Genomic DNA, 27123 nt, shown 5'->3' on the forward strand with positions numbered 1-27123 from the left:
GAGAGAGAGAGAGAGAGAGAGAGAGAGAGAGAGAGAGAGAGAGAGAGATGAGGTAATAGATGACCATGATATGTAATAACTGTAATCCTTGCTCTGGGGAGGCTGCATGAGAAGGACAATCATGAGTTTAAAGCCAGGTAAAATCTACAGAGTAAATATGATTAAAAACACAAGCTTAGTAGACTATTTATTATACATGGCTTTCTTTAAATTTTATTTTTATGTATTAATCTTTTTTTGTTTGTTTGTTTTGAGACAGGGTTTCTCTGTGTAGCCCTGGCTGTCCTGGAACTCACTCTGTAGACCAGGCTGGCCTGGTCTCAGAAATCCACCTGCCTCTGCCTCCTAAGTGCTGGGATTAAAGGCGTGCGCCACCACTGCCCGGCTTGTATTAATCTTTTAAACATGAAATAGTTTAACATTTCAGTACACAGATGTTTAGGTTACTCTGAAAAACTTCCAAGTATATTTTAGTCCATATTTGATCATTTACTGGATATAAGAATATCACTTTTTAAGGTTTCTGATGCATCCAAAGCATGCTTCAGGATGCTTGCACCATTTACCTAAGACAGAAGATCAATTTTCTGTTTGGGAAGGAAGGTAGTAGCACTTATTTACAATTCATTTCTACTTTATTATTTTTAATAAATGAAATTCATGTCTAGGGGTGACTACCCAGTGTTGACTAACCAACTGTGGCACTCCTTCCTGGTGAAGACAGACTCCATGGCTCAGCAGTGGTTAACTGGCTGTAGCTCTTCATCCAGAAGTAGGGCTTGTGAAATTCACCAAATGTCAATGGCATTGGCATTGTTTACATCTTGTTTAGATAGCAGTACTGAGATTTCATGAGGCAACAGTCTTATCTAAAAGATACAGTATCACAGCTGACTTCCTAGTCCTCAGGCTCTTAACAGTCTTCCTCTCCTCTCTTTCAAAATGTTCCCAGTCTTAGGTTTACAGGTTATGTTGTAAATATAGCAACTGGGATTGGGCATCCTGCTGACTGTTATTATCTACATTTTAAGCAGCTCTAGCTTTGTGTAAAGATTCCTATCTTATGTAAAAACAAACTTCTTTGGTAAGAATTGAGCACTACATTTATCAGACTAGGCCAGGAGACAGAATGTCTCACTTCTATTTTCATATAATAATGGAATATAACTCCATTATCAAAGTGTTTGCATTCTTCTTCAAATTCTCATATTCATTTTTTCCATAAGATATTCATTCTTTCTTTAAGTTATAGCCTTTAAATTATTTTGTGTGTGTGTGTCTGGGTGTGTGCAAAACACAGCAATCATGTAGCTCAGAGGGCAACTTTCATGAATTGATTCTCTCCTTCCACTATGGATTCCAGGGACAGAACTGGTGTTGTCAGGCTCATATGACAAGTGGTCTGATCCACTAAGCCATCTCAATGGGCCAATATAGGTGATTTTAAAAGTCCTTGACTTTATCATTTGATTCCTCAGATCCTTCCTTTGTAAGATGAAGAAAAGACAAAGAAAACAGAACCACTGGAAGGATAAAATATGGGTATGATGCACTTTCGTACACAGACTAGTACACAGAATACCTATGGCAAACAGTATACATAGTGTTCTATTATTACCTTGTGACATTTATGTCATTTCTCTTTCTTACTATGTCTATGGTTCTTAACCACTTTATGCATCTCTTGACCCAAGATGATTTATACTTATATATATTATATTTAAAAACATAGTGGTAATTTGTTGTAGTCTAATATTTGGGACACTTTAATGGATAACAAGACCTTTGTTCCTATCCTATCTCCAAATATGTAGTTTCCTGATAGGACACAATTTTCATTTCTCAAAATATTTATCACTATAACAAATTTTTTAAACCAGTGGGTACCTGTAGTATTTGGAAAGACCACATTAGTTTATATTTTCTTCAAAAGAAATTAGTATATTTAAGTAATCTCCTTTGTATCTATCAACTAAGTACTTGATTAGCTTTAAAGTCATTTTTTGAAATATATCCCATTTCATGTGTGTTTATGTAAAAAACACATGAATGAATGAATCCATCTATCCATCAAGTTAAATCTACAAGACACAAAACTGTCTATATAACTAATTTGTTATCAACTTAAAAATTAACCTGTCTTTCATAAAGAAACATTATTTAAAAATCAACTTTTCTGACCTTGACACAAAAAAGTCCTACCTCATATAAATAGGACATACTCTAAAGATAGCATATTTTTAGAATCTTACCTTTTTAGTTGAACATTGTGGCTCACACCTTAATCTCAGCACTTAGGAGGTAGATGCAGGAGGATCTATGTGAGTTCCAGGACTGCCAAGGCTATGTAAAGACCCCGTTTCATAACAAAATCAAAAACCCGGTGGAAGAGAAAAAAAAAAAATCAAAAACTCTTACCTTTTAGCAGTGCAGTAAGTATGGCCACATCTATATCTTGATGATCCTCTGATCCAATGTGGAAAACAGTGATCTATTTAAAAATATATTAATAGTATATCTTTATTTTTAAAGCTAAGATATTTATAACAAAAAATAATTTCAAATAATATGAAGAGAAATGATCATATATAGATTTATATAGAAGTGATATTTATAGGTCTGGCAAGATGGCTAAATAGGTAAAAGTATTTGCCATATACTACAATTGGAATGAGAATGGCCCCTGTAGGCCGACATGATCGAATGCTTTGACCCACATTGGTATGACTGCTGGAGAAGGATCAGAAGACGGTGCCTGGAGAAGGTTTGTTACTAGGCATGGGGCTTCTAGGTTTCAAAAGCCTCCATTCCAGAAGTTAGCTTGCCTGCCTTGTGGTTGTCTCAACATGTAAGCTCTCAGCACTGCTACAGCTCCATGCCTGCCTGTCAGCATGGTCCCTACTATGATGATCATGAACACACCTCTAAAATTATGACAGCCCATTAAATGCTCTTTTATTAAGTAGCCTTGTTCATGGTGCCTTTTCACAACAACAGAAAAGTAACTAAGACATCACATAAACCTGACAACCAAGTTCAATCTCCAGAAGCCATTAAAGGAGGAAGAACAGAACTGACTCCACAAAGTGACCTCTATGCATGCAAACACACATAACCACACAAAATGGTTTTTTTTGTTTTTGTTTTTTTCGAGACAGGGTTTCTCTGAGTAGCCCTGGCTGTCCTGGAACTCGCTCTGTAGACCAAGTTGGCCTCGAACTCAGAAATCTGCCTGCCTCTGCCTCCAAGTGCTGGGATTAAAGGCGTGCGCAATCCACTGCCTGGCATAAAAAATGTTTGTTTAAACAGAAAAGGATTATAGTCACTTACAAATCTCTATAACTACACAGATCTCTATATCTATAGACCTAAGTGATGGTTTCAACCCTAAAAACAAAACAGAAAATTATGACTTCATTACATCACATTACAGACATATCCTAAACCAGTATTTTCTTTTTCCTTTTATGTTCTGTTTTGTTGAGACTGGGTCTCCCTAAGTAGCCCTGCCTGTCCTCTGCCTCCTGTGTGCCTAGAATAACTAAAGGATTGTGGCTTGTTTGTTTCATATCTCATTCACTTCATTTTACCCTATCTTATGTCTGTTAGCGGATATAAGAAATTTGTGGATAGAGGCAAGAGATTACTATCATAGCAAATCTTGTTTTTTTTTTTTTTTTTTTACAGAGTGAACACATAGTCTATTGATTAATGTATCCCTCACCCTTACGAAGTTGACCCGGAGCCCTCCAGCCTCAGCCTCCAAGTACTAGATCACAGGTGTGCACCACTATACCTTGCAGCACATGTATTCGTGGGTGAGAAGTATAAATCAAGTGAAATATAAAACTGTTTAGGGAAACTTTTACCTAGGTACTTTTCAGAAAGTAAAAGATGATTACTACACTAGTAAAAAGTTCAACTAACTTCATTTCATGGAGAATAAAGCTTGCAGTGAAAGTCAAAACAAGGCAAATCAACACCTCATCAAGGCCACAGGCCAGGAAGTGACAACAAATCCATCTTTCTATGGACTGACATAACTGGTCATTTTATCTCTGGAAATAATGTATATGAGCCTACGTTTACATGTATAAAATTAAGCAGCAAGACTTTTAATCTTGTATTCTTTTTTTTTTAAAGATTTATTTATTTATTATATGTAAGTATATAGTAGCTGTTTTCAGACACACCAGAAGAGGGCATGAGATCTCATTACAGATGGTTGCAAGCCACCATGTGGTTGCTGGGATTTGAACTCAGGACCTTCAGAAAAGCAATCAGTGCTCTTCACCACTGAGCCAATCTCTCCAGCCCCCTAATCTTACATTCTTAAAATACTTTCCCAGACATTTTATTAGAGGTAACTAGCAACTATAGTCCCCACCCCCCATCCTGTGTGGGGGGTGGAAAAGGGAGGGAGAGACAGAGACAGAGAGAGATTTGCACACAGCATTCACAAGCAAGTCAAAGGGCAATTTGTGAGAGTTGGTTCTCTCTTTACACCAGGTGAGTTTCAGGGATCAAACTCGGGTCATCAGATTTGGTGGCAAGCACCAGTGGTCACTGAGCCATGTTGCTTGTTTTTCTGCATTCTTCTTAAATACTAGGCACAGTCAGTTGAGTCTCAATTATAAAACTTCTTTAAAAGAATAAATATAGTCTTAATTCAATATGAAAATTAGCCTTTTTATGTCATCACTCAGTTGAAGATCAATAAATAAGGAAATGACAGAATAACTTTAAAAACTTAAAACACAAAGATGAAATGATATATAAATTAGAAAAAATTAAGAGACTTATTCTACTGAAATCTACTCACAAGCTCTTTTTTTTTCATACACTCCATCATTGTTTGAAATAAATGAACTGCTTCACTCTGGCCAAAGTTAAATGTTTTTTTGATAGTTGAAATAATATCAGGCTCTGCTGCATCAGGAAGATTCCTGGTAGAAGAAGAAAATCAATTTACTTCATTCATTTCATCTTCTCTGTAGGATGAAAATGAAATACAGGTAGACCCAAGCAAGGCTTCTAGAGATTATGTACTAATAATATTAAATAATAATTTCCTAGGATAGCGATTATTAAATCTATGGCATAGGAAGAGTATGAATTATTTTGTGAATGTTTTAAGCAAAGCATGTGATACAGTATTAGTACTCTTGATTTTACAAGGTATCATAAGGGTAATATACTATGGCTTATAAAATAATTTTCCATGGTGTCTTAAATACGCCTCAGAGCACTACAATGCAGCAGTTCATGGTCAGAGCCTCCTTTCCTATTCTCTCTCTGCCTTCTACACGTCAGCTCTTTTCAGCAATCACTGTTAGCCTGTATGATGCTCTGAGATCTTCTTTAGTAATGTAATTTTCTTAACTCTTCTTAAAAGTAAGGAATGCTTCACAAGTTTGCCTGTCATTCTTACGTAAGAGCTACACTACTCTGCATCATGCCTGTGTGTGTGTGTGTGTGCTGCCACAGGGGAGTAAAGTAATCTAACACACAGATTTCATTGTTACTCAGCTGCAATCATTCCTCTGTATAGACATGCCATAATTTATTTAGACTTCTTTTGGTAGATGTTCTATGTCTTTATTTTGTACAAATAACCCTACAACAAAAACTTTATACAAGTGTTTACTTATAGAAACCATTATGTGAAATTAAGCTACCAGGTCAAAGGTATGTTTTGATCAAAATAATCTTTTGATTATTGCTTCAAATCTTCTGAATTAAAAAAAAAATCAAAAGGATGATTATACTTTCATTCCAATAATGTATGACAAGTTACTGCCTTAAGTCTGAACAAAGCATTTTATTGAATCTGAGATTTTCATTCTCATTAAATAAACAGGAATCCAGGACTGCATAAGCTACAACACTCTATATTGTATATTCTGCTATATTCTACACTTACCCTCCTTCCTCTGTCTGCTTATGGATATACGCTAGTAAATCTGCAGCTCTGCCTGTCCCTTCACACACAACAACAGGAACTGGAGGGCTTTCCTGAAGGTACTCCAGTACTGTAAGGATGACATTTGGCCCGCCTTCAAATATCAAAGCCACCACAGGAACACCTTGCCCAATTCCTGAAAAGGGTAAAAGTTTAATTAGTAATTCTGACAAAACTCAGTGAATTAATCTTATTTTAAATAAAAAAATTAAAATAAAATTACTTGTGAGACAGTTGGCTCTACCTTGAACACTGAATGTTAGCAATAGCCAGTATATTTATAAATAACCGAGTACCAATTAACAGAGCACTGAACATTTATTCACTGAAATCTGTTCTGGGTGCTAAAATTAGGAAATTCAATATATGATTTAACACCAACTAGAATGTGCATATTAACCAAAAATAAACCTTTGTGTATTGAATAATTGAACTTTGACAAGGTATGTTAGGATTAATTTGTGGCTTAGTATGTTTAGCTTCTGCTTTTTTCTTATTTTTGAAAGTCTTATATGTAACCCAAGCATGCCTCTAGTCTCAGCCTCTTGAGAGCTGTGATATTTCTGAAAGTCTTGGCCTGGAGAGATGGCTCAGTGGTTAAGGGCACTGACTGTTCTTCCAGAGGTCCTGAATTAAATTCCCAGAAACCATATGATAGCTCACAACTATCTGTAATAGGATGGGATGCCCCCTTCAGGTGTGTCTGAAGACAGCTACAGTATACTCATATACATTAAATAAATAAACCTTGAACTGAACTTAGAATCTCTGCAAGAGTAACAAGTGCTCTCAACCTCTGAGACATTTCTCCAGCCCCCAAAATATTTTTTTAAATTACTCCATTTCACAAGCAGTGTGATTCTACCATGTGTGCTCTTCTGTTATTTTATATTTCTGCATCACTTCATCAGAGTTCACCTTCTCTGTATACCAGGGTTACAGAATTATTTCAGATTGTAACAAAATGTAGATGTTGAAAGAGAAAGTTCAGCCACAGTTGGAAAGAAAAATCTGGTCCAAGAATATCAACTTTTAAGACCCATTTGCCAACAGCAATACAGACTTACTTTATAAAGTTTAGGGAAAGCTAATTCTTAACAAAGTGACATTGCTCCTTTTATAACACTATCTTGAATGTCAAAGTCATATATTAGAATGACTACAAACATTAAGACTGTTAGTAAGTCAGTGGTTTACAATATCAACATAGTTTTGTTTTTTGTTTTTGTTTTTAAAAAACACAATGAAAACAACAACAAAATTCCTTTCTTTTTGAACTTGGACTGGAAACAAATATGGAACTTGGCTTAGGATGGCTTTTCCTAGGTCTTATCATTTTGTTTACGACTGGCCATTTCTGGTTGCTTTGTAGGTTCTCTTGGTAAGTAAAGAAGTTTACTTACTTCAAAGAACATGCTATTTTTCAAATATGCTGCTGGCTATTAATACACCTTTGAATAATTTAAAACTAAAAAACAAATCTATGAACTCCCTTACTAGCATGAATTCTTTGCTGATTAATGGTTTTTTCAAGTTCTCTTCTCAGTCTCACTTCTGCCCCATACTTTCCAACAGTGCCGTCATCCACCAAGATGAAATGGGAGTGTAGATTATTGAGAACATTCAATTTGCTCAAGGGATTCAATAGGGTTTGATAAGGAGCAACCACCTAAACAATAGCAAAACAAGAGTCAATGGAAGGGAGCTGAAGATAACATAGTGTAAGATAAATTCTGAAGTGATCCATGGATAAAAGGTAAAATTTTATTTTTATTTATGTATAAATAAAAAGAACATGCTTTTAAATATTTGAAGACCAATAATAAATTGAGCTGTGTTTTTTATCATTGATGCAAAAGGAACTATAAAATATACAGTGCTAATTATAAATTTATTTGAATGAGTAAAGTACAATACAGAAGACAATAAAAAAGCAGCAAAATATGAAAGTGGTTTTTTTCCAAAGCATAAATATAGCCTTTTTAAACAGACATTAGAAATTCAGTATCATTTGAAAATTAAATTATATCCATAATGTAGATTTTTTTCCTTTTGGTCTTTTGTTTTGTTTCTCGAGACAGGGTTTCTCTGTGTAGCCCTGGCTGTCCTGGAACTCACTCTGTAGACCAGGCTGGCCTTGAACTCCTTGAAATCTGCCCCCCTCTGCCTCCCAAGTGCTGGGATTAAAGGCGTGTGCCACTGCCACCTGGCCCTTTTGGTTATTTTTTAAAGACAGGATTGCATTATATTGCCCAATAGCCTGAAACTTTGCTATGTAGATCAAGCTGGCTTTGACTGAAACCCAGAGACTGGTCTGCTTCTGCCTCCATGTGCTGCGTGCTAGAATTAAAAGCCTGCAATGGCACAGCCATATCCACTGGGAATGCTGAGAGTCATGAAACCAGGTCAGTTGGCTTGATATAGTTCCAGCAAGGCTGAGCAGATTACTATAATCTCAGTCCTTTTACCTCTAACTTTTGGGTTTTGGTCTCTCTGTGTTGTATTCTTGGTGACTTTCTACATCATGATTAATTTTATTTCTTTTACTGAGAAAATTTATATCTGAGTCTTTTTAGGAAAATCCTAAAATTAACTTTATCTGGCCACTATTTGCAAATCTTCCTTATGCCCTGGACATCATTAAGCACAGATGTGTATATAGCTACATGAGGCCATTACTCCAGAAATGGCCTTGGGGTCTCTGCCCCTGAGCAACCTCAAACAGCATAATTGGTACAGAGTAAACTGACAAACTGACTAGCCAGAAGAATAGGTGACAGATTCAAGATCTCTTTTTTTATTATAGGCTTAGAGCTCCCTGAAAATGTATTTTAAAGATAGGTAATTTAGTAAATAAGATAGGTTGGCTAAAATAAACTTTTCCTACTTTACAGTGTAAATGATGAAACACATAGTAAAATAAGCAAGGTATTAGTATTTGCTATTCATAAAAAGACTGGTTCAGATATTTTGTTTGCCTGGAGTGTCTAAAAGCAGGCTGTCATATAATAAATATGTTTGCTTCAGGCGAGACATTCTTTATATACTTTAAATGGCAGTTATGGGGCTAATAATAAAATCTGTTCTGTTTGTATTTTCTAATTGTAACTAAACTTACAACCATGGACATGTAATGAAAAACCAGAAAGTATTCTGTACCACTTGAGGTAATCATTAGTCTGACTTTGTTCAGTGAAATTTGTATAAAGAAGCACTTGACAGACAGAGCTGCTAAATTCCCCTGACCATTGAGTGACTCTCTCCCTCCCTTTGGTAACTCACCTCCTCTGCGGGTGCCTATTAAAGCTGTACTTTAATAGGCTCCTGATGAATATCTACAAACCAGTTCACATCTTCAATCTATTCAAATAAAGCACTAGCTTTTGATTCCTACTCTTGGTGACGAGATTAATCCCTAACATTATAATAACCAGTTAGATCTCTGAGTTCAAGGCTAGCATGCTCTATTGGTCTACAGAGCAAGTTCCACAATAGCAACAGTTACACAGAGAAACTGTCTTGAAAAACCAAAAAATAAGAAATAAAAAGGAAAGAAAAAAGAAAAAACTCAGTTACAAACACTAATATGGAAAATATGTTAAAATAACATTCTACATTAAAGATAAAAACCAAAAAGGACCAACACTATTATAAGCATTTATACTGATAAACATTTTCCAAAGGATCAAAAAAGACCACTGGAAATTTTGTTTTAAACTTAGGGTGAAAGTATGATACAGTCTATCAAGTTGTCTAGCATCATTCCTGTTTATACACAAGCTCAAATTTAAGACATTAGAAGGGCTGGTGAGATGGCTCAGTGGGTAAGAGCACTGACTGCTCTTCCAAAGGTCCTGAATTCAAATCCCAGCAACCACATGGTGGCTCACAACCACCCGAAATGAGATCTGATGCCCTCTTCTGCTGCATCTGAAGACAGCTACAGTGTACTTATGTGTAATAATAAATAAATCTTTGGGAACAACAGGAGCGAAGTAGGGATGACCAGAACAAGCAGAGGTCTTAAAGTCAATTTCCAAGAATCAGATGAAGGCTCACAACTATCTGTACAGCTACTCATTTGTGTGAGCTCATATGCATAAAATAAATAAATAAATCTTTTAAAAAAAGAGACATTAGGAAAAAAAAACACTTTCTTACATCTCTCCCAACAAGATCGTTTCTGTTTTCTATCACTCCCCATGGAGCTATTCCAATAGTACAAATTTTTCGAGATGATCTGGAAGCATGTTCTTTGAGGGCATCACCAACATGTTTTGCCACACCTGTTCATACAAAATTTATTTACCATTAGAAAAACCCTGTAGTTTCTAACATTACAATTTATGACATTTGTTTAAGAAAAAGATTCTAAGGCTGTAAGATCCAAAGCCAAGCTTATAAAAACTGTAAGATAACCAAACATTAATAAAACCACACAGTATCAAATCCATAGCAACTGTCCAAAACCCATGTAAACTGAATCTTATCACATTGGTAAGTCTAGTCCTAATAAACTGTTGTATAATTTGCTTCTTGTAACATATTAGACCTCCTCTTTCATATAAGACAAAGAAAATAACATCATCACTGATTTACTGATTTGTTCCTACTGCCTTGCTTGCTTAAAGAGCCCATTTTCAAAACACATTCAGGTAATGTTTGCTTTTATCAACTAACACCTTAAAACCTTCCCCCTCTTATTAAAGAGTAAAAGACACAATGTTTGTTAATGTCCTATAAAACCTCAAAAAGTTCTGTCTGTTACCTGTAATGCACCATGCTTCTATACTACACCAACTTCCAATACTTTCTGACCAGCACTCCTTGTTTACTTACCTTTATGTAACATAGGGAACTTATTCTTGTAAGAAATCATTCTTTTCTACATGCTCTGTCCCAAATTTTTCTTTATTTCCATCTTTCTTAAAATATCATCATATCAGTAAAAATCTGCTTATTCTTAAATCGTCAAAGAGACAGGTAAAGCTCAAATCTGGGTATGTGATGTTTCCAGACACATTTGATCACAAAGGCTCTGATCTGATGAACGGATTCATAGTACAATGGCTTTATTTGGAGGTTGTCAAAGATAGGAGGTAGGACCAAGCTGAAGGAAGTAGATCCTTAAGGACATGTCCTTGTCCCTTCTTATATTTCTTCCTCTCTGCTTTCTGGTTACTATGACAATTGACAGTCCTAAAACCATGAGTCAAAATAAACAGTACCCCTCTTTAAAGGTAATTCTTCTTGGGTATTGGTAACATCAATGAGACTGATACCATAGCAGCCTCTCTATCATCCTGTGCAATCTTTCTTTAACCCATTTTTCTGCATATCTCTGATCATCTTATATACTATACACATGCCCTACTATAATACTGAAAGTCTCTGTTTTTGCTGAACAATACATATCCTGCAGCTCAAAGAATATCTTACAGTGAGTCTAAAGAAATAATTATCAATAATGTATTAGAGGATCAAAGTGGTTTAAGTAAATAATCATGTTTAACTTTATTTAAATTGCCCATCCCTTGTAAATTTAAAGTTTAAACATTATACAAAAGACCTTAAAGGAAGGGGGGGCTAATAAATGAAAAAAAAATTTTTTTAAAAATTAATTTTTTATTTATTTAATTTTGTGTGTTTATTTGTTTGTTTTTTAGACACGGGGTATCACTATATAGCCCTGGCTGTCCTGGAATTTACTCTGTAGACCAGGCTGGTCTCAAACTCAGAAATTTGCCTGCCTCTGCCTCCCAAGTGCTGGGATTACAGGCGTGCGCCACCACTGCCCAGCTGAATATTTAATTTTCGAAGGCCACTTTTCTTTTTTACAATTTTTTTTTTTATGTGTATACATGTCTGCATGCATGTGAACCACATATGGCCCTAGTGCCCGAGAAAGTCAGAAAAAGATATCAGGTTCCCTGGAACTAGAGTTACAGATAGTTGTGAGATGCCATGTCAATGCTGGAAACAAAACTCATGCCCTCTACAAGAGCAGCCAGTGCTCTTATCTGCTGAGCCATCTCTCTAACCCCCAAAGGATATGCCTTTACTACTATCAAAGGAGCAGACTACCATTCTTCTATCAGTTTATCAGTAGTCAGAAATGACAATACCAAATGTTTTTGCAATAGACAAGCATTAACATTTGGGCTGTATATAGTATGTACTTACTAGTCTTTATTACGAGTATAGACAAATGAATGTGAGTATGTTCAAATTAATCTTTATTTATAAGAACAAAAATTACCTAATGGATCTGGCACACAGGTCAACTTTGTGAACTTAAAGTGTATATTTAAAGGTCTAAATGACAACCAAAAAGATTAAGGGTTTTTTTTTTTTTTTTTTTTGGCTTTTTTGTTTTTTGTTTGTTTGTTTGTTTGTTTGTTTGTTTTGGTTTTTCGAGACAGGGTTTCTCTGTGTAGCCCTGGCTGTCCTGGAACTCACTCTATAGACCAGGCTGGCCTCGAACTCAGAAATCCACCTGCCTCTGGCTCCCAAATTCTGGGATTAAAGGCGTGTACCATCACCGCTCTGCTAAGATTAAGTTATTTTTTTTTTATCAATGAAATTACCAAAGATTATAGATGACAGAAGAATCAAATATTTAAACCAATTTATTATTTCAAATGCCAAACTGATATGAAAGATTGGTGAACATTAAATAAAACTGGTAAGTATTCATATTACCTGTATTTACTCCTCCAGTTAAAATCCAAGCTCCGGTTGTAACTGCAGCTTTAATAAGACCCTTTCCAAGCAACTGCTTGATTCTTGGATGAAGCTCAAATTTCTGCATGCCTCCATGTACAGAAATAACAAGTTTGGGTAACTCCATTTGCCATTCTTTAAGCAGAAGTTGCAGAATGATTTCAGGTTTGGTATCATATGATAGTCTTACATACTAAAACAAACAAAGGGCCAAAATAACTATGTTCGCAGATTTAATAATGCAACATTATCTGATAATCAAAAAAATTACTTAAATTAGATCATGTAAAAAGTTTTCATAGGCCATTTTCAAAATACTGACACTCCTAGAAATATAAAATAGCAAATAGCTTTAAAATCTGGAAAAATTCTTGTGATATTTATAATATTAGCATTGTAACTCACCAAAATCAGGATATAGATCTCAATTTGTCTATTTATATTCAATTATCGATTAACCCATCCAAAACATTTATTGCCCTGTTTAATTATGAATACACCAAGAGTAGGAGGTGTTAGGACAAATAGCATGTGTTTTTTGGAATCAATCAGGTACAAAAGCAGTAAGAACTTATGAATATCAAAAACTTGGAGAAAGCATGATGTCTTAAGACAAGGAGGAAGATGCAAAGATTATAAAACAATTAACAATTACACTACAAAATTTTAAAATAAACAGAATTTTAAAGTAAACAGAATTTAAATGATTGCCAACAAATGCACATAAGTCACAAGAGGAATAATGGAGTTGCAGATGTTTTAAAAGTTCTTACAATGTTGAGTGATAAAAGTGAGGAATAGATCATTTTTAACAGAGAGCAGTAAGTTAAAACTGTATTTTATTACAAGATCTCACTAAAGAAGAATAATGTATGAATAAAAGGAAGCCAATCAAAATAATATAAGACAAGTGAATAAAAAAAAGGAAGACAAGTAGATAGCTAATACTACAATGGTTAAACTTAAACTCAAATGCAAAAATTTGATTTTAAAAGGCCATCTGTATATGCTACTAAAAAGATACTTTTGGGGATTTCACTTTCTTTAGCACACAAGGTTTTCCCATACTGCCTAGCCTGATCCCCAAAGTGGGTTCAAATAATCCTTGTACTGTTGCTTCTCCAGTAGCTGGAATGTTAGGCATATACCACAATGCTAAAAAATGAGGCCTTTTACCTTAAGAAAATGTTAAAAAAGAAAGGAAAGGAGATTTAACTTTCCTTTCAGAAAACAGATTCTAACAATAAACATAAAATTAAGATTTTTTATAAAGATGATCTGATCCACAAAAATACAATAATTTTGTATCTATGTCAACCCATGTTAAGAACTTTATTATAAGTACTGTACCTTACTCTGTTTTGGTACTACACATATTATAAAGTAAATGAAATAAAAATAAATCAAGTAAGTGCCATACCTTAGCTCTGTAGGAATGAGAACCCCCTTGAAAATTGATGACTCCATAAGCATCTGTTGGGCTCTGCTCCGTGTGCTTTTCCACAGACCATTCTTCTATTGCCTGGTTAAAGTGTTCACCCAATTTCACATCTGAGTATTTCATGGCAAGACTTGCAGTAAAGCATGCATGTTGCTTGACCAAACGACCACAGAAACATCTAAAGGTAAAAAGCAAGAGTTTATAAAGAGACCTTTCAAAAAGTTAAGCGTAAAAAGAAAGTAGGTAGGAGGGTAACAGAACACCCATGATGTGAAAGTAACAAGGGAAGACTGGCAACAAAAGGACTTCAAGCCGGGATGAGAAACAGGGATATGAGAGGAGAAGAACGGGAAGGGGGAAGAGGGGGACAACTCAAACCATGTGTGAATGTCAATGCTGCGAGGAAACTTGCTAATTTGTAAGCTAATTAGAAAGTAAATTTTAAAATTAAGTTACTGAAAAATTGAATTAAAATTAAACAGCCTGACATTTTGATTTTTCTTTTCTTTCTTTCTTTCTTTCTTTTTTTTTTTTTTTTTTTTTTTTTTTTTTTTTTTTTTTTTTTTTTTTTTTGAGACAGTGTTTCTCTGTGTAGCCCTGGCTGTCCTGGAAATCACTCTTTAGATCAGGCTGGTCTAAAACTCAGAAATCCGCCTGCCTCTGCCTCCCAAGTGCTGGGATTAAAGGGGTACACCACCACTGCCTGGCTGACATTTTGATTTTAGGGTATCTAAAAGTAAATATTTTTGCCACAGTATAGGAATAGAGTAAGTACATTGGTGTATAATAATGAAAACTGTAATTCACGCCATCAATAAAATATGGTACAGATACATAACAGAAGTAATGTTGAGCTATAGAACGAGGTATTTAAGTAGACACAATAATGGATGAAACTCATGTTGCCTGTGACCTACGCCAAACACCATAATGACTACAGGATTACAGAATTCAAGAAAATACAAACTAATCTACTGAGTCAGTCATCAAAGGGTGATAAATCATTCTCTGAGGCTAGGAGCACAAAGAGTGATGGTGTGTTACCTAAAAGTACCTGCTGGACCATTATTGCAAGAAACAAAAAACCAGAACTGTACACTTCAACTGATCTGACAGAATATGAAAACCACAGTAGAATTTAAAACTGATAAAGCAGTTAACAGGAAGGTGATCCCAGGAAGAGAGTTCTAAATGCCTGCAGAGAGACATCTGTGTAGAACAATCCTGAAACTCTAGGGCACAGAACAAGTTGCATACCTAGAATGAGCAAACAGCCTTCTGATACATAAGTCCTAATACAGGCTTGTCAGAAGAATTTTGTCTAATGAACCTATATCAGACTTAGCATAAGTCCTAAAATAAAAAGCAAAATTTCAAAGGACCAATCTGAACCAAATTCACATAACTGCTTGCTAAAGTAAGTCCAAAATTCTACAATGTAATACAACAAAATGTAAAACCTCCAATTCTTAAAATTCACTATGTACAGTGCTCATCAAAATTTTTCAGCATGAAGCCACACATGCTGGCCCACAAGTACTTGGGAGAACAACGAAAGATGATCATGTTTTGAGGCTTGAAAGGTATATGCAATAAAACATATCATAAAATAAACAGCAACAAAATTGAAAAAACAGTTTATAAGAAGCATGTAATGAAGTAAAAAATATTATTAAAGGAAATAAATGTCATTAAATAAAATCCAAAATGACAGATGATATAAAACAAGTATTAGAAATAAAGTCCAGGGGCTGGAGAGATGGCTCAGCAGTTAAGAGCACTGACTGCTTTTCCACAGGTCCTGAGTAACAATTCCCAGCAACCACATGGTGGCTCACAACCATCTGTAATGGGATCCGATGCCCCCTTCTGGTATGTGAAGAGAGCAGTACTGTACTCATATATATAAAAAAAGAAATAAATCTAGAAATAAGGTTCAAGTATTAAAAATATGCCCCAGACAGTTGAGGAAATGTGAACACAAGGAGAACAGAAAGACATCTCAAAAGTTAGAACAACAAATAGTTCAACAGATATAATCCAAGCCTTAAAAAGAAATGGGAATAAAAATTTAGAACACATTGAAGAAAAAGAATTCCAAATTTGAAAATTCTTGAATCCAAGTATCTCAGCAGTTCAACAAATAAACAAACCAGGCATAAACAAAACCATATTACAGCCAGGAGTGGTGGTACATATCTTTAAGACCATCACCTAAGAGTCAGAGGCAGGCAGATCTCTGTGTGTTCCAGGACAGCCAGAGGTACACAAAGAGAACTTGTCTCAAAACAAAAATTAGGACACCACTGAAAGCGAATGGTAAGGGAAAGAAGTCTTAAAACAAACTAGAATAACACCTAACCAAAAAGGAGGAGGAAGAGGAGGAGGAAGAGGAAGAAGAAGAGAGAAGGAGGAGGAAGAAGAAGAAGAAGAGAGGAGGAGGAGGAAGAGGAAGAAGAGGAGGAGGAGGAGAAGGAAGAAGAAGAAGAAGAGGAAGAGGAAGATGAGGAGGGAGAAGAAATTGATAGATCTGGCAAGGTGACGTGTAGTGGCAGTTAACTGTAACCCCAACACTTGGGAAGTGGAGGCAAGAGAGCAGGAACTCAAGTTCAGCCTCGGTCCAGGTGTATGAAGCCAGCATGGACTACATGAGATCCTGCCTCCAACAGAGACAACAAACACGAAAAAGAATGATGGCTGCAAAGCGAGAGGAGAGAAGAAAGTCTAGCATGTTGATTTTATGTGTATGAGTGTTTATCTGAATTATGCATGTGCGCCACATGCAAGTAGTGTGAAGGATGCTAGAAGCAGACATTGAATCCCCTGGAACTAGAGCTAAAGACAGTAAGTAGTAAGTTGCCATTCGGCTGCTGGGAATCAAAGTTGGGTCCTCTCGAAGAACAGCCAGTGTTCTTAACCAAGGATTCATCTCTCCAGTTTGCAACTAACCTCTTTTAATAGAAAATTGGGACTGGGCCGTGGTGGTGCACGCCTTTAATCCCAGTACTTGGGAGGCAGAGGCAGGCGGATTTCGGAGTTCAAGGCCAGCCTGGTGTACAGAGTGAGTTCCAGGACAGCCAGGGCTACATAGAGAAACCCTGTCACGAAAAACCAAAAAAAAAACCAAAAACCAAAAAAATCAGAAGATATATTATATATTAAGAATAAATGACCTAGTCTTTACTAATTTTGTTTTTTTTTGAGAAAGGGGGAAACAAGGAATTCCTGTGTAACCCTAGCTGGGTGGGAGTTCACTACATGTGAACAGGCTAGCCATGAGTTCATAGATATCTGCCTGCCTGTCTCCTGAATGTAGGTAGCTTAGCTTACCAAACACATTCTATTTCTTACAGTATAGTTTCCTGACTGAACTACAGAGTCTTTAACTGTCAGATCTTCCCACAGCCTGTTTTGCTTGTCAGAATCCCCTGTCCCTTCCCTCTCTGTTCAACTAACTCTCATTCAAAGAACCCTATTCTGGTAGCTTTAGGTTTGAAACAGAACTGTAAAATATTTGAGAAAATGTCCTTCAAATATAATAACATCAATTTTATCACACTGTGCTATACCTGGTGTTTCTAATATCAGTTAAGTTTATTTTTCAAGATTTCTGCAATGTATAATAAACTCACCTGACAAGTTGCTGACAAATCTGACATCCTGGAAGACATCTATAAAATGTAGAAAGGTAAATTATTAGTTAAAAAAAAACATTTATTTTAAAGTAAATAATATTAAGCTCATTAAAAAGTATAAAACATGAGAAAATATGTACATATATTTTTAATAAATATCATAGATCACATACACCTTGGTTTATACATTCAATTAACCTTTTAAATTTGCATAGAATTATGTTTTAAGTATTATTAATTTTGAAACAAAACCAAAGAAACAAAAGAGTAAAATGACAAATTAAATATGTAAAATCACGCTTACATGTAGGAACTAGTAAGACATAAACATAAATTTTAAAAAGAAAGTTTCCCTAACAGAGCTCCCTCAAATCAATATGTTAAAATCCAACATAAAAATGGAAAAAATTAGAATTCACAACAAAAACACATATATGAAAGACTTAATCAGGAATTTTTTAAAAAATATTTAAATAGTTTCATGAAAACATAGGGAAGTCTTATCTGCTGGAGAAATATATATTAATATTTTTATGGACAACAATTTGATAATACTTGTCAAAATTAAAAAGTATCAATTCCTTACACTCTAACCCAAATTCTAAAAGCGTGGGCCAGGTCTGTGGCTATAGATCAATGATAGAGCACTTGTCTAACAGGCATAAAACTCTGGGTTCAACTCCTTAGCACTGATGACCAAATAGCATTTTAAAAGTATGTGCTAAAGTCTGTCTAAAGTATCTGAAGTTTATGTAAAAAAATGAAAATTATAAGGCAATATACTATAGCATTTCTAACAGAGAAAAGCAGAATATAACTAAAATGTTCATCGATAAAATACTACTGTATTAACATAAATAATATGTTAACATTATTAACATATGTATAAAACATTATTATTATGACTATGAGTTATATTAACATGTAACTCATAGCATGCAACAAATGAATATAAAGTACTAAGCTGGAGATACAGCTCAGCGGTAGAGAATGCCTAAGAGTTCTATCCCTAATACCACTAAAAAGTAAGTGTGTGTGTGTGTGTGTGTGTGTGTGTGTGTGTGGTGTGATAATGCATGTGGGAGACAAAAGGATTCCTGTAAGTTCTAGGTCAGCCTGGTCTACATAGCCAGGTGTCAGGCCAGTGAGAGCTATACAGTAAGACCCTGCCTTGAATAGAAAACAGACAGAAAGAATGAAACAATGGTCTCCAGGATAAGTGATAAACATAATAGATTAAACAATGTGAACTTTAAAGTTGGGGGGAAGGAGATACACACACACACACCTGCTTGGACATGTAAAGACTATTTCTAGAAGGTATGGGGGATATGTATATGCATACAATTATGCAAGATTGAAAGACATAGGCTTCCTTGATCACTTCTCCAACTTTTTAAGATTTATTTTATATATAAAGGTGTTTTGCCTGAATGTATGTCTGTAGACCACATGTATATAATGCCCTTGGTAGCCAGAAAAGGAAACTAGATCACTTGGTACTGGAGTTGTAAATCAGTTGTGAGCTGACATGTAAAAGCTGGGATTTAAACTTGGATCCTCCAGAAGGGCAGTCAGTGCTAACCAGTGAGCCATCTCTCAAGCCTTCCACATTGGTTTTTGTTTGGTTGGTTGGTTGGTTGGTTTGGTTTTTGTTGTTTTTGATACAGGGTCTCTTCTCACTGAACCTGGGGGTTGCTGTTTTAGCTATACTAGTGGGTCAGTATGGTCCCTGGATGTACCTATTTCTGCCTACCACAATGCTAAGCATACAGGTACATGACAGCACACTTAGCTTTTAGATGAATGCTAGAAGCTGAACTAATGATGACTGTACTTTATCCAGGTCTCTCTGGAAGTTACGTCAAGGAACGGACAGTACCAAAATATTTCGTGAAGTTATAGCCAAAGAGTGGTGATAGAAAAGAAGACTTTCACTTAAAATATTTATAATAGGTTGTTGTTTCTTTAATGTCTGGTGAGTGCTTATATTATTTCTACTGCAGAGTAAAATTAACAAAAGTACAAGAAACAAACTCCCCATCACTAATGCAATCTATTGTTTTTGTTTTGGGACAAAGGGTCTCATTATGCATTATTTAGATAGACTGGAAATTGATTATATAGACCATGTTGGCCTCAAACTTGGAAACCCACATCTCTGTCTCCCACATGCTAACATTAAATAAAGGCTTGCATCACTACAACCCATCACATCTACTGGGTTTGGTTGTTGATGATGGTGGTGTTTTAGGGGAAGGGTCTTGGTGGGTTTTCTGTTTGTTTTGTTTTTACAGTTTCTCTGTATGGCCTTGGCTGTGCTAGAACTCATTCTGTAGACCAGTCTAGCCTGGTGCTCCCACCTCTGCCTCTGGAGTACTGGGTTAAAGCCAATACCACCAACCCTGGTTCTAAATCTATTGTTTTGTTTTGTTTTTTTAAAGATTTATTTATTACTATATGTAAGTACACTGTACCTGTCTTCAGACACACCAGAAGAGGGTGTCTTTATGGATGGTTGTTAGCCACCATGTGGTTGCTGGAATTTGAACTCAGGACCTTTGGAATAACAGTCAGTGCTCTTAACCACTGAGCCATCTCTCCAGCCCAGAATCTATTGTTTTTAATAAAGCAAAAATCACACATTTCTTGGAGAAAAAGGTATCTTAGAACTAAGACCCTAAATATTAACGGCAGTGTTAGGAACACTATATTGTGTTACCTGTGATATAACAATAAAACTTATCTTTAGTAAACTATATTAGAAAAAAAAAGTCACAGAATTTAATTATTTCAGGGACATTATCAAGGCTATCTAATGACTGAAAGAATTAAAAACCTTTGCAGGATCTGGGAAGATGCCTCAGTCAGTATACTTCTTGTCATACACTCATGAACACCTGAGTCTAGCTAGCATCAACATTTACAAATGAGAAAGGGGGGGTGCTAAACACAATAGTGTGTGCCTGCAACCTTGGAGGACAGACTGGGAGAACTCCTTTCATGGTTTGGATAGACATAGCCCAAGGAGTGGCATTATTTGGAGGTGTGCCCTTGTTGAAATAGGTGTGTCACTGTGGGCATGGGCTTTAAGACCCTCATCCTAGAAGCTGAGAGCCAGTATTCTGCTAGCAGCCTTCAGATGACGATGTGCAACTCTCAGCTCCTACTGCACCATGCCTGCCTGGATGTTGCCATGTTCCTACCTTGATGATAATAATGATGATGATGAACCCCTGAACCTACAAGCCAGCCCAAATTAAACGTTGTCCTTATTGTTTTTTTTGTTTGTTTGTTTTTGTTTGTTTTTCGAGGCAGGGTTTCTCTGTATAGCCCTGGCTGTCCTGGAACTCACTCTGTAGACCAGGCTGGCCTTGAACTCAGAAATCTGCCTGTCTCTGCCTCCCAAGTGCTGGGATTAAAGGCATGCGCCACCACTGCCCGGCAAACATTGTCCTTAAAGAGTTGCCTTGGCCACAGTTTCTGTTCACAGCAGTAAAACCCTAAGACAGCTCCCTAATGCTTTGTAGATCAGCCAGCCTGGCCACTTAGTGAATTGTTTCAAAAGATGGATGGCTGCTATATATAAGCTTAGACAATTAAGATTCAGAGAAAGTTTGAGAAAAGAAATTCTAGAGCACTGGTACCTTGCTAAGTTTCTTTTCCCATTCTCAAAAGAAAAATTAATAGTAACCTCAAATTTTATGTTCATTTGTTTGCTAAATATAGATAATATTTACATTTATAGCAAAATTTCTAGAAGAAATCAATGTATGCTTACCTGTGAGGGTCTTTGGAGCTTGGTATAATATATACACACTCCCTCTTGGTCAAAGTGCTCTCTATCCAGGATTTCTGGGACTAAAACAGAGTTCAAAGATGATTTACAAATTTACAGCCTACTAATCTGAGGAAGTAATTTTACAACAGAGACACAAAAATGTGTGTAATATTTATTTAGTTTCTACTAAATAGGTATGATATATTATTCTCAGTGATGGTACACCTAAATCATTAAAATAAGTCCACTTGAATCCAACATGATTTAACAGTCCTGTGCCAAAGGAAACAAGCCAAGTATGAGTCTCAGAATAAGGCGTAAACCTCAAGAATTAATGCCATCCTGAACCATTTAAGAGTCAAAAGTGATGGCCATATTTAATTTAGAGAAAACAAAGCCCAACCTAAGCTATCAGGTATTTCTAGAAAGCTGAAGGGCACATATTGGCTAATGGTACTGTGATACAAAAGGGGCAGCAAGCAAAATCCTAGTCAAAGGAAAGATATCAGGAAAAACTTCAGCATCAATAGAAATGAGCAAGTTATCTACAGCCCACCCAGACAGCAGCCGATCTTATCTGATCTTCTAGGCTAAACAGGCTGAGTTCTTAAGTACCTGGATGGGAGATACAGTAAGTTATTAAATAATTTCAAATATTTAATCTCCCAAATTCATGTATCAATCTTTACAATCACCCATAATCAGATTGTTTAAAAAAAAAAAAAAACAGCAAAAACTCAATGAGGAAAATTTCAATAACTCTAGATCACATAAGTTTAAACATACTTTTCTCTAATAAGGAAAGGTATATAAAAGGTCATAATTAACAAGTTCATTTTGATAATATGTGCCCATTTCTGCATCTCACATAAAAAAAGATGCATTTACTTTCTTCAGACACACAAAGGAAATTCACAAAAAGTGATAGTATATTTATCTATAAGGATGAATCAACAAACATTCAATGAATACTTATAAAATATAAGACTGATCACATTGCAATTAACCAATCAAATTAATCCTCAATACTGGCCTTGAATCCCAGCACTTGGGAGGAATGCAGATAGATCTCTGCCAGTTCAAGGCTTACCTGGTCTACAGATAAAGAGTTCCAGGACAGCCAGGGCTACACAGAGAGAAATACTGTCTTGAAAAACCAAACAAACAGGCAAACAAACACAAGTATCTAAAGTTCTTAGATGTGAATAATGTATCACATATTCTGTTCTAGTTTGCTTTCTTGTTTCTTGTAGTGATAAAATACCACAACCAAAACAACTCAAGAAAGAAAAGGGTTATTTCATCTTACACTTCCAACTAACAGTTCATCACTGAGGAAAGTAAAGGTAGAAACTAAAGCAGAGATCATAGAGAAATGCTGGTTACAGTCTTGTATAGCTACTTTCTTATACAGCCCAGGTTCATCTAAGGACAGAACCACCCACAGTAGTCTCAGCTCTGCTGCATCAAGCACCCATTAAGAACATGCCTCACAGATATGCCCATAGGCCATTCTGAAGAAAAGAATTTAGTTGAGGTTTCCTTTTCAGAGATGTGTAAAGTTGACAACTGAGGCTATAAATATAGTCTAAATTGTGTGAAGAGAAAGTATAGCCTTAGGGAATGGATGTAGGGAAAAATGGGGAAGCTAATGAAAGACTAGCTAAATGTTCAAAATAAAAAATATAATGGGGGCTAAGAGATTGCTTTGCAGTTAAAAGTACTTGGCCTTCTTAAAGAGTACCTGAGTTCAGTTCCCAGCATTCACATCAGGTGGTTTACAACTGACTGTAATTCTCACACCAGAGGAACTGGTGCACTCCTCTGGCCTCTGCCAGCATTGCACAAGTGGCACTGGCTCATACACATAAATTTAAAAAAAAAAAAAAAAAAATCACAGTTTCTGTTAAGCCAAGCACACTTGTAATCCCAGTACTTGGCAGACAAGAGGATGGAGCACTGAGATCTAGACAAGCTTGGGCTACCAAGTAAGACCCTGTTTCAGAACACACATACCCATTCTCACTTCAAGAAAGAAAAAATAAAATTAATAAAACAAAATCAACGAAATAAAAAACAAAATAATGAAAATTAACACTGGGGTAGTTAGCTCAGAAGGTAAAGGTGTTAACTTGAATCTGATTCCTTAAGGCCACATATGGGAAGAGAGAACTGACTCCTAAATGCTATCTTCTGACCTTCACATGTGTGCAAACAACAGGAAGGAGAACAAGGATTTGAGGATAAGTTAGAATTCTCTAATACTAAGTAATTAAATATTGTAGAGACCATAGCTCAATGGCAAAGCAATTCTTAGCATATGTCAGATCTGGGTTCAATTCCTGCCATTGCATAAAAAATTTGGGGGGGGAGGGGGCTGGAGAGATGGCTCAGTGGTTAAGAACACTGACTGCTCTTCCAGAGGTTCTGAGTTCAAATCTCAGCAAACACATGGTGGCTCACAACCATCTGTAATGAGATCTGACACCCTCTTCTGGTGTATCTGAAGACAGCTACAGTGTACTTATAAATAATAATAAATAATCTTTGGGCCAGAGTGAGCACAAGTCCTGAGTTCAATTCCCAGCAATCACATGGTGGCTCACAACCATCTGTAATGGGATCTGATGTCTTTTGCCAGGTGGTGGTGGTGGTGGTGGTGGCTCACGCCTTTAATCCCAGCACTTGGGAGGCAGAGGCAGGTGGATTTCTGAGTTCGAGGCCAGCCTGGTCTACAGAGTGAGTTCCAGGACAGCCAGAGCTACACAGAGAAACCCTGTCTTGAAAAAAAAGCAAAAAACAAACAAAAAAAAAAAAAAAAAAAAAAAAAAAAAAACAACAAAAAACAAACAAACAAAAAAAACCAAAACAACTGGGTGGGAGGTTTCAAGACAGGGATTCTCTGTATATCTCTAGCCATCCTGGAACTCACTATGTAGACCAGGCTGGCCTCAAACTCAGAGATTTGCCTCCCAAGTACTGGGATTAAAAATGTGTGCCACCACTCACTGAAAAAAAAAAATTGAACTTACATCCTACACACACATAGATGGCACAGAACTCGTTTCTAAAGGAAACCTATAGGAGAAAATATTAGGAGTTTAGTTCAATCACTCTAATGACAAATTTTAACTAATCTCATTTCTGTTTCTGAAATTCAATCATCCTGATCTCATTCAAAAATCTCCATTTACAGGGCTGGAGAGATTGCTAAGCAGTTAAGAGCACTGACTGTTCTTCTGAAGGTCCTGAGTTCAAATTTCAGCAAACACATGGTGGCTCACAAGCATCTATAATGAGATCTGACACCCTCTTCTGGTGTGTCTGAAGACAGCTATAGTGTACTTATGTATAATAATAAATAATCTTTGGGCCAGAGCGAGCAGAGGTCCTGAGTTCAATTTCCAAGCAACCACATGATGGCTCACAACCATCTGTACAGCTACAGGGTACTCATATGCATAAAACAAATAAATAAATCTTTTTTAAAAATCTCCATTTACTAGGTAGAAAGTTCTTTTGAATGTGCTTACTTAGACAAAAATTACACCATGACCTTCAGCCAACAAAGTCACAAGTGAGGCCCTATGGAAACTTTATAAACATTTTGGGGGGGGGGAGTTCTAGACAGGGTTTCTCTGTGTAGCCCTGGCTGTCCTGGAACTCAGTCTGTAGACCAGGCTGGCCTTGAACTCAGAAATCAGCCTGCCTCTGCCTCCCAAGTGCTGGGATCAAAGGCGTGCGCCACCGCCGCCCGGCAAACATTTTTATAAGCATCTTTTATAAACATTTCTTACATGACAAAGTCCATTTGCACAGTGCTCCCAGAACCTTCTTTGTAAAATCTGGTTATTTTCTGAAAACTATGTTTCTATGGCTCAGGGAAAAACTTGTGGCTTCACTACCCTGGGAGTCTTTCTAATACTTGAAACTTCACTAGTTTTTTTTGGGGGGGGGGCATTTTGTTTTTTTCTTCTTAGGTATACCTGCATTTCCTTCTCAACTACACTCCATCATTCTCAGTCTCTCATCCCACTACTGAGAGAAAAAAAAATGGAAGAAACCAGAACAAAACCATGGCAAGCTCCTTTTAAGAGCTAGCAAGGCAGTTTAGTAAAAGTATTTGCAGCACAAACCTAGTAATTTGAGTTCAATCCCTGGAGAAAGGCAGAGGAACACTGAGTTTGTGACTAGCTTGGGCTACACACTTAGACCCTTCTCAACAAAAACAAGCAAAAGAACCCAAAACAAAAAAATTACCCTCCTACACTATCAATATTCACTTTTCCTTCATAGTTGTGACAACTATGCTATTACCATTCAAATACAGCCACTGGCCCTAAGTTCATACATTCTAAATCAGGGACATTCTTCACCAATTTTCTAGTTTTTTCCTTAACTGACACATTGCCATCAGGATTCAGAATATTGTCAGAATATTGTCTCCAAGTCTTTAAAGACAAAGAACACAAACCTTTTCTTGACTCCACTTTTCCCTCAAGCTACCCAGTTCATGTTTCTGCCTTGACCTGAATATCACAAAGAGCACTAGAGGGGAAAAGGTTGGTTTTTAACTCTAAACTTTTTTTTAACATTTCCAATACTTTCTAAAACCTACTTTAAGAAAAAAAAAGTCAGATCTTCAAGTCAACCCTCCTTAAGTAAGCTCCACTGTTACTGAAGCAGGATATTCATTCCCCTAAGTAAACCTGGGTGGCCTGGGAGATCAGGCTGGCCTCAAATTCTAGAGTGCTGAAATGGAAGGTGTGAAGTAAGTTTGACAGACTACCAACTGATATTCTTCGGATCCCCAGGTTAATTCTCACACTTTGTTCTCACTTATAAAATAGAAGCACTCAATAAATTAGATAATTACTGACTGCCTGGTCCACTCTTCAATTCCTTGCAAATTCATTCTCTCTCCCATTTCCGGGGTGGGTGGGGGGTTGCTACTGATTGAACTTAAGAACATGCCCATAACTAGTTAACATATTCTACCACTAACACCCTCCATAGCCCTCCCCAACTGTTTTTCTTTTATTTTCTCCTTTTCTTTTTCTTTTTTTTTTTTTAAAGATAAGTCTCACTAAACAGACTTGGACAGCCTGGGACTCGGGATGGAACAGGCGGGTCTCAAACTCACGGAGATCTGCCTGCCTCTGCTCCCTTGGGATTAAAGGGGTATACCCCCTATGCCTAATCCTCCTTCCCAATCTTTTAAAGGCTGGTATACTTCATTTTTTAAAAAACCAAATATTAGATTTCTTTTTTTCCAACAATATTTTCCTGTTATGTTGATAGCTAGCTCACTATACATTGGATAACTCACAAATTTCTATTTCTACATTCCATCCCAACATAAAAAAAAAAAAAAAAAAACTGCAGGCCAGGTGTGATGGCATATATCTTTAATCCCAACACTTGGGAGTGAGTTTAAGGCCAGCCTAGTCTACTGAAAGATCTGTCTCAAAAAACAAACAAACTTTATTTCAATCCCAAACTCATGTCACATGTCGACTGTCTGGTATTCAGCTCTTCCGATACCTAAAAGGCACCTCAAACTTAAAACTGAACTCATTCT

The 27123-nt window shown here is 36.3% G+C and overlaps 1 protein-coding gene across 2 annotated transcripts in view; it reads right to left on the reverse strand.

Annotated features, from left to right (window-relative positions):
* Positions 1–27123, reverse strand: part of Trpm7 (transient receptor potential cation channel subfamily M member 7) — an 89488-nt gene that overhangs the window by 48387 nt on the left and 13978 nt on the right. For both annotated transcript variants that reach the window (XM_031371789.1, XM_031371788.1), the window contains exons 2-10: positions 21543–21622; positions 17759–17797; positions 14106–14304; positions 12665–12878; positions 10124–10248; positions 7460–7631; positions 5924–6098; positions 4823–4946; positions 2419–2491 (exon numbers count right to left, since the gene is read on the reverse strand). In XM_031371789.1, coding sequence (XP_031227649.1) covers positions 2419–2491; positions 4823–4946; positions 5924–6098; positions 7460–7631; positions 10124–10248; positions 12665–12878; positions 14106–14304; positions 17759–17797; positions 21543–21622 — 1201 coding nt within the window. The remainder of the gene's footprint in view (positions 1–2418; positions 2492–4822; positions 4947–5923; positions 6099–7459; positions 7632–10123; positions 10249–12664; positions 12879–14105; positions 14305–17758; positions 17798–21542; positions 21623–27123) is intronic.

Source organism: Mastomys coucha, unplaced genomic scaffold, assembly GCF_008632895.1.
Source record: "Mastomys coucha isolate ucsf_1 unplaced genomic scaffold, UCSF_Mcou_1 pScaffold15, whole genome shotgun sequence".
Taxonomy (NCBI): domain Eukaryota; kingdom Metazoa; phylum Chordata; class Mammalia; order Rodentia; family Muridae; genus Mastomys; species Mastomys coucha.